Source organism: Bufo bufo, chromosome 2, assembly GCF_905171765.1.
Source record: "Bufo bufo chromosome 2, aBufBuf1.1, whole genome shotgun sequence".
Taxonomy (NCBI): Eukaryota; Metazoa; Chordata; class Amphibia; order Anura; family Bufonidae; genus Bufo; species Bufo bufo.
The window spans coordinates 151,685,905-151,701,101 of record NC_053390.1 but is presented as its reverse complement, the minus strand read 5'-3'; the positions used below and the strand labels follow the sequence as shown (position 1 = coordinate 151,701,101).

Here is a 15,197-nt window from a genome sequence, read left to right as displayed (position 1 = left end):
CCACTGGCTTTGCCCAGGTGGAGCACCATCAATCAAACTGCCCGTAAGGAGGATTGGGAATCCTTTAGATGTACTCCACTGGATTTTGCGCAGTTGGAGCATTATCAACCAAACGGCCCTGGAGGGCGGATTGGGAAAGGAGGGCAGGCCTGTATGGGCGCACTTCTTTATTTAAAAAATAAAATAAAATAAAATTATATATATATATATATATATATATATATATATATATATATATATATTTATTTTTTATTATTTAACCGGGTGAGGACCTAACCTCAAATGGACAAGGGGCAGGAAAGGCTGCATACTGCAATATTAAGGCACATCGTGCCTGCAGATAGAGACCCAGGGTAAGTGTAATCTGGTCACTGGATTAGGAAGGGTTAAACTGTCCAAGGACCGGGGCGGAGCCAGCTGGCTCCAGAGGAGAATTCGTGCCAGAAAATGGATCCGCCCCTCCATACTTGAGGGTGGAAGTTGCGGCCTAGAAGGCCGCAAAGCCGGGAACTAGAGTTTTATGCAGGCCGACCGAAACGCACTGCCAGCCGAACACAACGGTACCTGGATCGGTGCAAGAATGAGGCCGCCTATGCCCACTGGCCGCGGAAGCCCGCCCCGTGGGCCGGGAGAAGACAACAGCGTGGCCGGAAGAAACCGGAAGGCCCGAATGAAGCCGGGGCCTAGATTTGTGGTGCCCGGCCGACTGGGATCTCCGCCCGCCGTATCCGCCGGTGCTTCCGGATCCGGAACGGCACTAACAGGCGCCAAGATTATACCCGCCAAAGGTATGGTGTTTGACCGGCCGGGAGCCCGCCCGGTCGGTCTGAGAACAAGGGGCACGAATGGAGCGCAGCGGCGCCAGTTTCTGAGTGTCCCCTGCCCGATAGGAGCCGCGTTAGATCGGAGGGTGTGTAGAGGGAAAATCTAAAATGCCGCCGCCGGGTTTGGGATTAACCCCTTCATTACCTCAATGAGATGATATGCGGCGACTGGTGGAGGATTCTCAGCCTCCTTAATAAAGGGCCATGGTGTGAGGGGGACAGGGAGAGACAGTAATACTCACCTGTCTTCATCTGTGGTCTTCACCCTTAGTCTTGTCCAGCAGGGCCACCCCACGACCGCTGGCACCAGGCATCAGGGGTCCGGGCAGAGAAGGGCTGGAGAGGAGGTGGCCCTCTTGCTGGCGGGAAGCAGGGGAGCGAGGCTGCCCTGGTCCGCTTTGTCTTCTTGGGGGAGGCAGGGCGGTGGAACAAGCAACACCGGCCAGCCTCCCAGGGAGACAGGGACGCAAGCGTGCCTGTGCCCCATCCAGGAAATCTGTGCAAAATAACAAAATTAAGAAAATCAAAAAAGGCCACCCTGCTAAGCAGGGAGGTCTGCCTCCTACGACACTAAGCTAAAAACTGATATGCTCTCTCCAGGCTGGAGGGGCTATAGCTTGCAGGGGAGGAGTTATCACTTTTCAGCCTAGTGTCGCCTCCTAGTGGCAGCAGCAAGCTATACCCACGGTCCTGTGTCCCCCAATGATACCAGCGAGAAATTTGATTTCCATTTTATTTATTTTTTTTGTGTGATTTTGTTGTCAGCACATTCAACTATGTAAAGAACAAAGTATTTCAGAAGAATATTTAATTAATTCAGATCTAGGATGTGTTATTTTTGTGTTACCTTTATTTTTTTGAGCAGTGTAGATCCAAATGAGTGGTGCAAATCTTGCACAACAGGACTCCGAGGATTTTATCGGTGATTCAGTAGTCAGATTTCAAACAATAAAGCGGAGGCATACCCTAGAAATAGATCTTTACTTCCATTTGGTGAGAAAATACCCTATCTTTCAGACAGAAGCATTTGGGTGCAGCACATAGGAAGGTAATACACCAAACCTGCAAAAATCGCTTTTACTGTGCCTTAACCTTACCACAAGTATCTGTATGGATTACCTTGTCCTCCAGGATACATGCACCGAAATGCCCTGCCAAGTTCCTCTGCTTGAATTCGGCCGGCTGGGGTCAGTTCACCACCCCACTTTAGGACTAACAGCAAAGATGGTTCCTCTCTTCGACAGTCTGTAAAAAAGAGCCCCAATGCAGAAACAGATTGTACAATTCTACAATTCTGCGTTGGTCATATTCTTCCAAAATTATTTCACCAAAACTAACCTTCCTCTTCACTAGAAGTCTTAGGGCAGCCGTGTGGCAGATAGGTGAGCTGGACCTTACGATTTATTCCAGAAAAGTGTCCATACCTATTAAATAAGTAAGAGTAGTTTAATATACTGCTTATTTGTGAAAAAGCATCAGTTTTGCAGCTGTTTTGCGCCAATACCAGAAGTGGATTATGGCTTTGGCTCAAACATTGCATCAAAAAATGCCACAAAAACTGTGGCTTTTTTCCCCCAAGGTATCTGAAACCTTGATTAAAGTGTAACTGTCATACTTTTTTTTATTTGCTAGTTTATTAGAGCTAGGCATGAATACCTGAGTTAGTCTGTCAATGATTGTCAAAAGCTTTCATTAATGTCCTCTGTCCCTTTCCACTGCTCCCTTAAAAGACCGTTGCTAGGGCTTGTCTTTCTTCCTTTTAATGTAAACAGAAGACAGAGGGGCGGATCCTCCACACTGCATGGCTGCATTAGGCTTTAGCGTGCAGAGGCGTGTCTCTCCGTAATCCAATCCGATTGGCTCACAGGAAGCTGCTTTCTACAGCAAGTGTGTATGTGAAGTGAAGTGAAGCAGTTTTGGCCTCAGAGAACTGTCAGAGGATCCATCTTGAAAAGATCCTCATATTGTAGAGGTTAAAAAAGAGTCGTAACGAAGGGGAAAACTCAAGGAAAACAGTGGTATGTGAAGAAACTAAAGATTGCTTTATGCATAATGCTTCACCAGCAGTAACGTGCTAAAATATTTTTTTTTTTTATGAGAACATGACAGTTACACTTTAAGCATACAAATAGAAAAGTACCATCATGTAAAGGAAGCTAAATGTTAATAAAAAGAATTGTATGATACATTGAAGCAAATTAATTGGCTAATCTGTAGGGACATCAAAAATGCTTGCTGAGAAGTACATCTTTGATCCAAAAATCAATAATGTAGAGATACTTTAGGTAGGACTGGAATTATTATTATAGTTTGATTTTCTGTGTTCACTGAACAGAAATCCATTAGAAAAGTAATTTAGGAAATAGAAAAAAAAAGGCACCCTCGTATTTGAAGAGAAGAGTGCCTTTGAAAGTGGATTTTCACTAAACCACTTCTTTAAATGCCCACTTTACCAAACATAACTGGTATTTCAGGGTCCTGCCTCTGGGATCATTGGGCAATCGGATGTTATCACTTAGAGAAGTTCCCCATAAATAGGACATTCTGGGGCAGCTCTTAGCTCTAGTTTCAGGTCTGCCTGAGGGGGATGCTTTATCACAGGGATGGCCAACCTGCGGCTATCCAGCTGTTGCTAAACTACAACTCCCAGCATGTCCAGACTGCCTACAGCTATCAACCTACAGCAGGGCATGTTGGGAATTGTAGTTTTACAACAGCTGGAGAGCCGCAGGTTGGCCATCCCTGCTCTATTATATTTCATATTGCTTCCATTAGCCCAAACAGGATACAAGAAAAACCTCCTTCAGGCTGGATTTTGCTATGTTTTCACAGCGTTTTTGTTTTTTCTCTCAAAAAACACTGTGACCAGATGTCACTTAAGTTATGGCAAAATACTGCAAAGTCTACAGTCGTGGCCAAAAGTTTTGAGAATGACATAAATATTGGAAAAGTTGCTGCTTAAGTTTTTATTATAGCAATTTGCATATACTCCAGAATGTTATGAAGAGTGATCAGATGAATTGCATAGTCCTTCTTTGCCATGAAAATGAACTTAATCCCCCCCAAAAAAATTTCACTGCATTTAATTGGCTTAAAGGACCTGCTGAGATCATTTCAGTAATCGTCTTGTTAACTCAGGTGAGAATGTTGACGAGCACAAGGCTGGAGATCATTATGTCAGGGTTAAAATGGCAGACTTGACATGTTAAAAGGAGGGTGATGCTTGAAATCATTGTTCTTCCATTGTTAACCATGGTGACCTGCAAAGAAACGCGTGCAGCCATCATTGCGTTGCATAAAAATGGCTTCACAGGCTAGGATATTGTGGCTACTAAGATTGTACCTCAATCAACAATTTATAGGATCATCAAGAACTTCAAGGAAAGAGGTTCAATTCTTGTTAAGAAGGCTTCAGGGCGTCCAAGAAAGTCCAGCAAGCGCCAGGATCGTCTCCTAAAGAGGATTCAGCTGCGGGATCGGAGTGCCACCAGTGCAGAGCTTGCTCAGTGAGGCGAAGACTTTTGGAAGATGGCCTGGTGTCAAGAAGGGCAGCAAAGAAGCCACTTCTCTCAAAAAAAAACATCAGGGACAGATTCTGCAGAAAGTATGGTGAATGGACTGCTGAGGACTGGGGCAAAGTCATATTCTCTGATGAAGCCTCTTTCCGATTGTTTGGGGCATCTGGAAAAAGGCTTGTCCGGAGAAGAAAAGGTGAGCGCTACCATCAGTCCTGTGTCATGCCAACAGTAAAGCATCCTGAGACCATTCATGTGTGGGGTTGCTTCTCATCCAAGGGAGTGGGCTCACTCACAATTTTGCCCAAAAACACAGCCATGAATAAAGAATGGTACCAAAACACCCTCCAACAGCAACTTCTTCCAACAATCCAACAACAGTTTGGTGAAGAACAATGCATTTTCCAGCACGATGGAGCACCGTGCCATAAGGCAAAAGTGATAACTAAGTGGCTTGGGGACCAAAACGTTGACATTTTGGGTCCATGGCCTGGAAACTCCCCAGATCTTAATCCCATTGAGAACTTGTGGTCAATCCTCAAGAGGCGGGTGGACAAACAAAAACCCACTAATTCTGACAAACTCCAAGAAGTGATTATGAAAGAATGGGTTGCTATCAGTCAGGAATTGGCCCAGAAGTTGATTGAGAGCATGCCCAGTCGAATTGCAGAGGTCCTGAAAAAGAAGGGCCAACACTGCAAATACTGACTTTGCATAAATGTCATGTAATTGTCGATAAAAGCCTTTGAAACGTATGAAGTGCGTGTAATTATATTTCACTACATCACAGAAACAACTGAAACAAAGATCTAAAAGCAGTTTAGCAGCAAACTTTGTGAAAACTAATATTTGTGTCATTCTCAAAACTTTTGGCCACGACATTTTGGTTTTCTGCGATCAGTGGCCATACAACATACTGGAGTTAAACATGCCCAATCTTTCGGTTCTCAGGGTGATCATCTGCCTACCAGAGGTGTCTGGCAGTACCTTTCTGCCCTCTTCCATTTACAACACATACATGCTTGGCCAAGTCAAACATGCATGTGTATGGCGGTATCAGGAGAGAGAGAGTTATTCTACAGAAGGGCATCGTGGGAGTTTTAGTTTTACAACAGTTGGAGGGCCACAGGTTGAGGATCCCTGTTCTATGGGGATCACATTAGTTGGTGTCATCAGGTTCACTTACATTTCCAACACCGACTTTAGCTGCTCAAGCTTTGCTTTGCTTTCTTCTATTTCAGAATCATTGTTTTGGTCAAGATCCACAAGAAGCTGTCTTGCAATGTCCAATACTTCCTGCTTAATACAATATATATGAAGACAATTTACCAGGTATGTGCAGGAAAACTGGAGGCTCTGGTCACACTGGTGCCATGGGTTCTGTTGACTTCTCTCGTCTGTCTTCACCAAGTACAAAACTTTGGCAGATGAGTGCCATTCTGGCGGATGGGACCGAACCATTACACCAGTGTGAACAGTGAATTATAGGACAATCACTTGCCTGTAACTGCTTTGGTTTCTTCAGTTTTAATTTTCCAGTCTTGTACCCGTAGCATTTCTCAAAAAGATCAAAGAACCTTGAATACAGAGGAGAGATGAATATACCACATTTTCTGGGGTAGAAGAAGCATAAAATCTATATACACACACACAAGACTATAAAACATGTGTGTCATCAGGCACTTCACAATTAGAGCTTTCACATCCAATATCCTTATCAAAAAGAGAGACTTTTTCCTACTCAAGCTGGTGCCATGGGTTCTGTTGACTCATCTGTTGTCGCATGACAAAAAGGCAGCATTGACTATAGTAACATAGTACATAAGGCCGAAAAAAGACATTTGTCCATCCAGTTCAGCCTGTTATCCTGCAAGTTGATCCAGAGGAAGGCAAAAAAAAAAAAACTATCATTACAAAAACGGTTGCAAGACTTTTCTGGGACAACTGTCGCTGTCTAGTCTAATCTTTAGGGCCCATATTCACTCCATACAATGCTATGGCAGATTACGCTATCCTGCTCTTATGTACTCCAGTCAGGCCAGAGTCACACATGGAAGTCCTGGATTTTCAGCTGCCTTAACCCCTTGGATACTTTTTGTTTTTTTGCATTTATTTTTCTTCCCCATCTCCCTGGAGCCATAACTTTTTTCTTTCCATTCACGTATTCATATGATAGCTTGTTTTTTGTGGGACAAATTGTACTTTCTAATGGCACCATTTCTTATGGTATACAATGTAGTGGGAAGCAGGAAAAACATTACAAATGGGATGGAATTAGAAAAAAATAAATAAATGAAAATCCTCCACTGTTTTAGAGGTTTGTTCCTATGGCGTTCCCTTTGCGGCAAAATTGACCTGTGCCCTTCATTTTCTGGGAGAGTACGATTTCAACAATACCACATATGTATAGGTTTGTTATGTCTAAATAGTGTAAAAATAAAACTTTATAGTTTTATAGTTCTGTCTACGGAGCTGTGCAAGATGATCTGTAGTTTTTATTGCTACCATTTGGACTTTTTTTTTGTAAGAAAAGCATTGAAAAAATGGCAAACTGGCCATTTTGATACGTTATTCCTTTACGCCATTCCCTGTATTGAAAAATATTTTTATATTTTAATAGTACAGGCGTTGTCGGACGCGGTTATGCCCATGAGGTTTAATATTTTTTTTATTTATTTATGTATTTATTTTTTTATTCTACGGAAAGGGAGGTGATTTAAATGTTATATATTTTTTTATGTTTTTGTAGTCCATGTTTGAGGCTACAAGACTCACTAATATTTTTTTTTATTAACGGTATCTAAAGGCTTTAATGACTATAATGGCAAGAATGATGATCGCGGTCATTAGCCGCGGGTCTCTACTGTTTGAAACAGTGGAGATCCGCCAGCTATTTTTTTTGAAATCGCCCATTATTATAAATATGGAACCCTTTTTTCTGTGCAGAGCCAAGATGCTCTAATAGAGGAATCTGAATTTTCTTTCTGCTCCGTTACCCAGCTAATCTGACGGGCTCCTTATCTCTGCTCTCTGACCTTATAAACACTCATTAAAGCTCAGTTCTTATCTTACTGATAAAAATGTGGCTTAAATAAGTAAGTGTTTATGACCTCTTCGTAATTTACAGATAAGGGTTATTAAATGACCGGCACAAAGTGAAAAGTAAAAAGATTCACACAGCTAGAAAAACAGTTAACACTTTGTGACAGAACGGCTCAGTATTTTTGAATAAAGACCAATTGAAAAAATGTATCTTATTTTTTTGCCCAAAATGAGTAAAATACAAATCATAAAAAAGAATTGCCTCTGAAGGTGTACAAGTCGCAGCATCAGAATCCACACCAGATTTCACCCTCTGCACTGTAAAAAGCTACATTTTGTTAGCAATTAGAAAACTGACAAGTCACATTATGTGAGGACACTCAATGTGTGGATGAGGCTTTTAAACTTTGCTGCAACTATACATGCTGCATTCCCCCCCCCCCCCCCCCCCCATTCAATCTGTGGATGATCAGCAGCATCTGCACTATTTGTGGACATAACCTTATTTTTAAAGGAACATACATCCCTACAAACCCTAAAGGAAACCTGTCATCACATATGCATCTAATGATATGGTGCTGTAGATGACTCTGCAACAAAATCATTGTTGTGTCTTTAAATGCACATTAAATCCACTTTGAACCTTTCCATATGTAAATGCAGGTCATGGAGTCATCGGGGTGTCTTCCTACACTGCCCAAGCCATGGAGCCAGCCTCATGTGTGCACCATAAATATTCTTCTCTTTCTTCAAGTCTGCTTACTGTGAGAGGAGAAGGAATAAGGAGATTTTTGTATAACTTACCAGTAAAATCTTTCTCGCTCTTCATTGGGGGACACAGAAACCGTGGGTATAGCTATGTCCTCTAGGAGGCGTTGACACTAGTAAAAGCTGTTAGCTCCTCCCCTGGCAGCTATACCCCCTCCAGCCTGGAGAGAGAGCTTCAGTTTGTGAGAAGCAGTAGGAGAAGCAAGCCAACCAAAGAGAAAAGACGTGGAAAACCAACCATGTCAAAGGACCCAACGGAGCCCAAACCAGAGACAGCTACAACTGTGGCCGGACAACAATACTGGGTGGGTGCTGTGTCCCCCAATGAAGAGCGAGAAAGATTTTAAATCTCCTTTTCTCGCCCATATTCATTGGGGGACACAGAAACCGTGGGACGTTCCAGAGCAGTCCACGGGGAGGGAAAAACCACAGACCCATGGAAGCAAGCATCCCTGCTGGTAGCTAAGAAACTGCTGCCTGTAAGACCTTGCGGGCTAAGCAGCGGCAGCCGATGCATAAGAATGCACCTGGAAAAAACTTTGTGAATGTGTGTAAGGAGGACCGGTAGCCTCGTTACACAACTGCACAGTTGAGGCGCGATGCCCCAGAGCGCAAGAAGCGTCCACCCTCAGTGGAGCGAGACATAACACCTAAAGGTGGAACCCTGCTCCGGGCGCGGTATACGTCAGCACTTGCAGACCGAATCCAACGTGCAATCGCTCTTTGGAGGCCGCCAACCCCTAGCGAGGACCTTCCGGAGTGAAATGGGGGTTCGTACGCCGAGAGGGACTGGAGGCTGCTAACAAGGAGTAGGACTCTGACAACGTCCAATAATGTAACTCCCTCCCGTAGGGTGCAAAGGAAAGGGACAGGGAAGGAAGGACAATTACTTCATTGATATGGAAGTCAGAGACCACCTTCGGGAGAAGAAGGAATGGGCTGGAGAACTGCTGTATCCCTGAGAAGAACCAGGAAGGGGATCTTGCAAGAGAGCACCCCCAACTAAGACACCCGCCTGATCGATGTGATAGCCACAAGAAAAACTACCTTCCAGGACAGGAACTGGAGTAAGAACTCCCGCAAGGGCCCAAGTGGAGAAGACTGGAAGGCTGAGAGAACTACATACAGATCCCAAGGCTGTAAGGACGGTACAGAGGAACCGTATGAGCCGCTCCCTGAAGGAAGGTTTCCATGGGCACCAGGGAACCCAGAGTACGCTGGAAGCTGCCCCAGGACAGAAGTGCCAACACCTGACCCATCAAGGAACTGAGGGCTAAACGAAGGTCCAACCCTGAATATAGAAGGATAGGACCGTGGGGAGAAAAAAAACAGGAAGAGAGGGGTTGTCCCGGCATTCACAGAAGCCCAGGAAGGACCTCCAGGTCCCCCAATAGACCCTGGGCGATGCAGGCTTCCTGGCCTGAATCATAGTGCGGAAGACGTCTCCAGGAAGGAGTGACGTCTCCAGGAAGGAGAACGAGGTCAGCATACCACACGCTACGGGGTCAACTCGGAGCGACTAGGATTTGTCGGAATGTCCTTCATCTGAATTCTCCGTCGAACCTTGGGCAGGGGGAGAAGAAACACGTAAGGAGGGAGAACTCCCACCAAAGGGAATCAGGGCGTCCCGTCGCACGCTTCCGGAACTCTGGCTCTGGAGAAAAAAGGTGGGAAGCTTTCGTGTAGATACCGTTAGCTCACCCGGACCAATGGAAGAGTGCCCATAGAAGGAGGAATGTGGAGGGCGCCACAGCCCACCAGTCTGGACCAGATCGAGCCTGGAAAGGAAGTCCACCAAACTTATACCCTGTGCAAATGCAGATGAGGGAAAGTAGCAACGTAGGAACTACCAAGGCATGCGGGACGGCTATGAACCCTGAGTCAGAGGGGGAAAAGACAGGAGAAGAATAGGCTAGGTTTGAGCCCATTCTCAGTCTGAGACCGGCACTGTACCAAAGTAGCCTAGGACAAAGTGGCTGTGCAAAAACACAGCCTGAGGAGGAAGCCAAGTAAGGGGACACACTGTATTGCTAGCCCCATACCCCAGCAGAGGAGGGGGTCCCCGTGGAGGCCACCGAATTCAGTGTTAAGAGTTCACCGCCTGACGAAAGAGCTGTGCAGAGCTCTGCAGTAAGAACCAAGCATGTAGAGGTAAGCAACACCGCTCCCACAGTAGTAGCCAGCGCTTGCCCAGTCAGCACAAAACCGAGGGGGAGGCCTAAGACTATCCGTAGAAGCCACGTACCACACTGCCCCAGTGAAGTAGAGCTAACCTCAAAACTCTACCCGGAAGGGCGCTGAACAGGCGCAACTGCCAAGCTAGCTCCAGGGTAGGGCCCCTACCTAAGGGGAATGTCCCACTGGAGTGACCACGAACTCGAGCATTAACGAAAAGCTGCACCTGTGGAGTAGAACAAGCTGTAGGAGCTAAACCTGAGTGCCAGCATAACCACTTCGTTAGGCCTCATGCACACGGACGTTTTTTTTTTTGCGGTCCGCAAAAACGGTTTCCGTTGTACCGTGATCCGTGTCCGTTTTTTCATCCATGGGTCTTCCTTGATTTTTGCAGGATCCTCGGACATGAAGTGAAAAAAAAAATAATAAGTCAAGTTTGCTTTGAAAATGATGGGAAAAACGGACACGGATCACAGAAACGGAACACGGACGCGGATGACTATCTTGTGTGCATCCGTGATTTTTCACGGACCTATTGACTTGAATAGGTCTGTGAACCGTTGTCCGTGAAAAAAATAGGACAGGTCATATTTTTTTCACGGACTGGAAAAACGGATCATGGACGCGGAAGCCAAACGGTGCATTTTCCGATTTATCCACTGACCCATTGAAAGTCAATGGGTCCGTGAAAAAAAAAACGGAAAACGGAACAACGGCCGCAGATGCACACAACGGTCGTGTGCATGAGGCCTAAGTGAAACACTCGACTCGCTGGAACGTACTCACCATATATGTGCAATGGAGTACGTACTACGTATTGATGCGGACAATATCATGACCGACTGGAACAACGTAGGCCCATGGAGATGGGTGTACTCTAGGACACAAGTGATGCTAGGAACCCCCTGAGAAGACAGAAGATGTTATAACCAAGCACGAAACCAGCACCAAAGGAAGGAATAGCCACCGTGTCCACTGGTGGCACCCATATAGCACTAGGGTAAGAGTGCCGGGCACCTGCGAGTACCGACTGTTTGCCACGCCCCCTAGGAATAAGCGAAGGCACCTCGAGCAGTGGCGCCGCAGAGTTGCAGCCTCCGAAGATGTTTAGTTATTCCCCGCTAGTGGAGCACTAGCGGAAGGGGGAAATGGGACAGAAATCACGGTGATGTGCAACATTCCGTCTATGGAAGGATAGTGCGACAGTCGGAACCGTATATAATTGTAGTGCAATAAGCTACCTAAGGAAGGTGGATGCATACGGCAAGTACTAGGGAGAATACCTTACTTATGAAGGGGGGCGAATGCCCACGGCGAAAACTAGTGCATATGGAGAGTCCTGTACCCCGTGGGAGTGCAATTGTTGCACCTAAGTAAGGGGGTTATCAACAAGGTCCCTTTTAGAGACCCTCGGGTTATTGTTTGATTATATTCTAATGGTCTGTAGGACCATAAATCCCTATAGGGGTCCCTAACTAATATTTAAAATCTTATCTTTATTATTTCACTACAAAAAAACTTATAAGGAATATATGAGAAAAAAGAACACAATTAAAATTGTCAGTTAGCAATGGAGTGTGAGATGATTGTTATTACTGCTGGTTGCTATCTGCAACCATTGATAGCCTATTAATATCTGTGGATTGTAGAGTGCATGGGAATATTTATTCCATATATGAGTTCACATTTACCCTGTGGGGGTCATGAGTTGGTGTTTAACTCGTCCTGAAATTGATATAGACGCGAGTATTCCAGTTTCATTTGTACATCATGGCGTGTCCTTTTTCACAAGATCAAAATCACACTTTCAAAGTACTTGTGTCAGGAGAATGTAGGGAGCTACCACTATCTAGCAACCATTTGATTAACAGTGTTGCCACCCCTTTGGGCTGACACTGTTGTAGCAATTCACAAGTAGACACACTTTGCTAGTATAACTATACTGTTACCTCTATTTGTGTTTGTGGAGGTCAGTATACCATCGCTCTATACCCACTCCCTTTCTGTGAGCCGCACACGGGCAGCTGTCGTCATGGCCGGCAGGTCTCTGCTGTTTCAAATAGCAGAGACCTGCGGTTAATTACCACGACCTGCAATAATGCCGATCGCGGTAATTAAAGCCTTTAGATGGTGTGATCAAGTGAGATTGCGGCATCTAAATGGTCAAAAACCTGTAAGCTCACACTTCCAGGGGTATTACAAGCATCTGTGGCCAGTGAGGATGCCGGTAATTGATTTGAATACGCTCAGCCTCGCGAGGCTGAGAGCATTCAAACTGCAATTCTTATTTTGGCTACCAGAAGGCAGGGCAACAAAATGAGCAACAGACAGTAATAAATTCATTTTTAAAAATACATGATTGTTCAAAATAAAAAAAATGGATTTTGTAGGCTCATATTCAAGCTTCAAAATCATTACAAAAAAGTTTTTAAAAAAAACTTAAAAAATATATAAAAAATTTAAAAGTTTAAAATCACCCCCCTTTCCGTATAATAAAAATAAATACCTAAATAACAAAAAATATAAACATCATGGGTATCACCGTGACAAAAAACGCCCGTACTATTAAAATATTTTTCCAATATGGCGAATGGCATAATAGAAAAAAAGGTCAAAATGGCCAATTTGCCATTTTTTCAAAGCTTCACTTAATATAATATAATGTAATGAAATGTGATCAAGAAGTCACACACACTCCAAAATGGTACCAATAAAAACTACAGATCATCCTGCAAAAAATGAGCCCCCACACAGCTCAGTAGATGTAACTTTAAAAAGTTATGGGGTCAGAATATGGTGATGTAAAAAAAATATTTTTTGTTTTCAAAGTTTAAATTTATTTTTACACTATTTAGACATGAAAAACCTATACATATGGGGTATAGTTGTAATCGTACTGACCCAGAGAATGAAGGGCATGGGTCAGTTTTGTCACAAACGGAACAAAACTTGTAAAACGGTGGAGGAATTGCGTTTTTTTTTTCCAATTCCACCCCAATTTTTTTACCGCTTCCCAATACATTGTATGCCATAATTAATGGTGGCATTAGAAAGAACAACTTGTCCCGCAAAAAATAAGCCCTGGTACAGCTATATGAATGGAAATCCTAAGGGTTAAAAGACACAGCGATGATTTTGCTGTGGAGTCACCTACAGCCCCATATCATTAGCTGCATATGGGAAACGGGTTCCCGTTAAAAGATTCATTTTGCTCTAAAATAGAAGTAAAATACTGCAGCTTTTCTTAGCCATTGGCCCACAATACACAAGTCCTCCACCATTCTATTAAACCAGAGTCATGGGATGCATGCTAAATTGTGGCGGTATTCAGTCCATTTGAAATTGATATTAACCTTAAATAGTACTCTCATTTCAGACTGTCAAGCATTCAGCCACTTGAGTTAAGTTTTTGGGAAAAGTAAGTGACCCAGATTTCCTAGAATTCATGGTGGCAAATCTGCTTAGTTATGCAATAATAGCCAATACCAGAAAGGGAGGCATCACTGCATAACTAGAGACACTTACAAGGGTGGACAAGGTGACCGACATCTTTTGAGGGCTGTCTAGAAGACCATATCTGTTGTCATCCAGTTTACTAAAATAGAAATTGTAATAAATTTCAGCCTCCGATTCTCCACGGTAGTCACCACAAACTACTTACCTCTGATGTCTTACTTCCATTTTCATCTTTTGTTTTGGTGTCCGATCGCCATGTCTAATCACTGCAATAACACATCGGAGCTCCATCCTTAAAGAAAAAAAAAATAGGAAGGGTTTAAAAAGAGTAGAACATACACGGAGCGCTGCGCTGTGACTGCTGCTACGGACATAGAACGTTTTCTTTTAGTCAGTTTCAAATCTCTCGTGCCGACATGCTACCTAACCAATAAATACATAAGTGGAAATGTTACATTCATCTTTGATTAAATATCTTTCTGCAAAATATATCTCTGGTTAAAGTGTCCTACAAACACATAATACAAGGCCAGAGGGCATCACTACTCAGTTCACCCTCCAGTAACGTGTTACTATGGAGGAGATGAAAATACCCTGCGACTGCCTTGTGAGCAAGACGCATAGTAAGAGCTCAGCTCAATATGTGCTTACATTGTCCCAGATGTTGTGGGCACTATAGGTATGTCCTCCGCTTCCAGTGGTATAGACCAAGGGATCTGAAACTGAGGAGCAAGCTCACGCATGATGATGTTTCTGAAATAAAGGGAACATGACAACTAGTTACATGATCGATAGACAAACTATATGGAGAGACAGATTTGGACACAACTCTTTAAAGGGGTTGTGTCATCTCACTAGCATATGCCTCCATTGTCTGATAGATGCAGCTCCCACCTCTGTAAACAGAGTCGGCAAAGTCCCGGAGTTCTCACTGCGCATGCGCAGCTGCCCTCCATACATTTCTGTGGGGCCACCGAAAAAAAAATAATTCTGTCGACCCCGCAGAAATGAATGGAAGCGGTGGCCGCGCAAGCACGGTGCGCTTCCATTCATTTCTATGGGGATTCCGAAAATAACAGAGCGCGCTGCTCGGCTATTTTCGGCGGGCCAATAGAATGGCTTGGTGGTGGACGGTCCAGACCTCTTGTTGGGCTTCGTTTTAGACATCCCACCTCTGGGACCCGCACCTATCAGACAATGGGGGCATATCTTAGCACTATGCCCCCCCATTGCCTGAGGATGGAATACACAATTAATCATTGAATTCAGGTGTTTCATTCAGTCCCATTGCTACAGGTGTATAAAATCCAGCCCCTAGCCATGCAGGCTGCCTTTACAAGCATTTGTGAATAAAATGGGTCCTTCTAAAGAGCTGAATGAATTCCAGTGTGATACTGTAATAGGATGCTGCAACATG

At 44.2% G+C, this 15,197-nt stretch overlaps 1 protein-coding gene across 12 annotated transcripts in view; it reads right to left on the bottom strand.

The window, feature by feature from the left end:
• Positions 1 to 15,197, bottom strand: part of PPIP5K2 (diphosphoinositol pentakisphosphate kinase 2) — a 160,743-nt gene that overhangs the window by 84,122 nt on the left and 61,424 nt on the right. For all 12 annotated transcript variants that reach the window (XM_040421590.1, XM_040421591.1, XM_040421593.1 and 9 more), the window contains exons 10-15: positions 14,432 to 14,533; positions 13,986 to 14,072; positions 5,841 to 5,916; positions 5,526 to 5,635; positions 2,163 to 2,248; positions 1,944 to 2,069 (exon numbers count right to left, since the gene is read on the bottom strand). In XM_040421590.1, the coding sequence (XP_040277524.1) occupies positions 1,944 to 2,069; positions 2,163 to 2,248; positions 5,526 to 5,635; positions 5,841 to 5,916; positions 13,986 to 14,072; positions 14,432 to 14,533 (587 nt within the window). The remainder of the gene's footprint in view (positions 1 to 1,943; positions 2,070 to 2,162; positions 2,249 to 5,525; positions 5,636 to 5,840; positions 5,917 to 13,985; positions 14,073 to 14,431; positions 14,534 to 15,197) is intronic.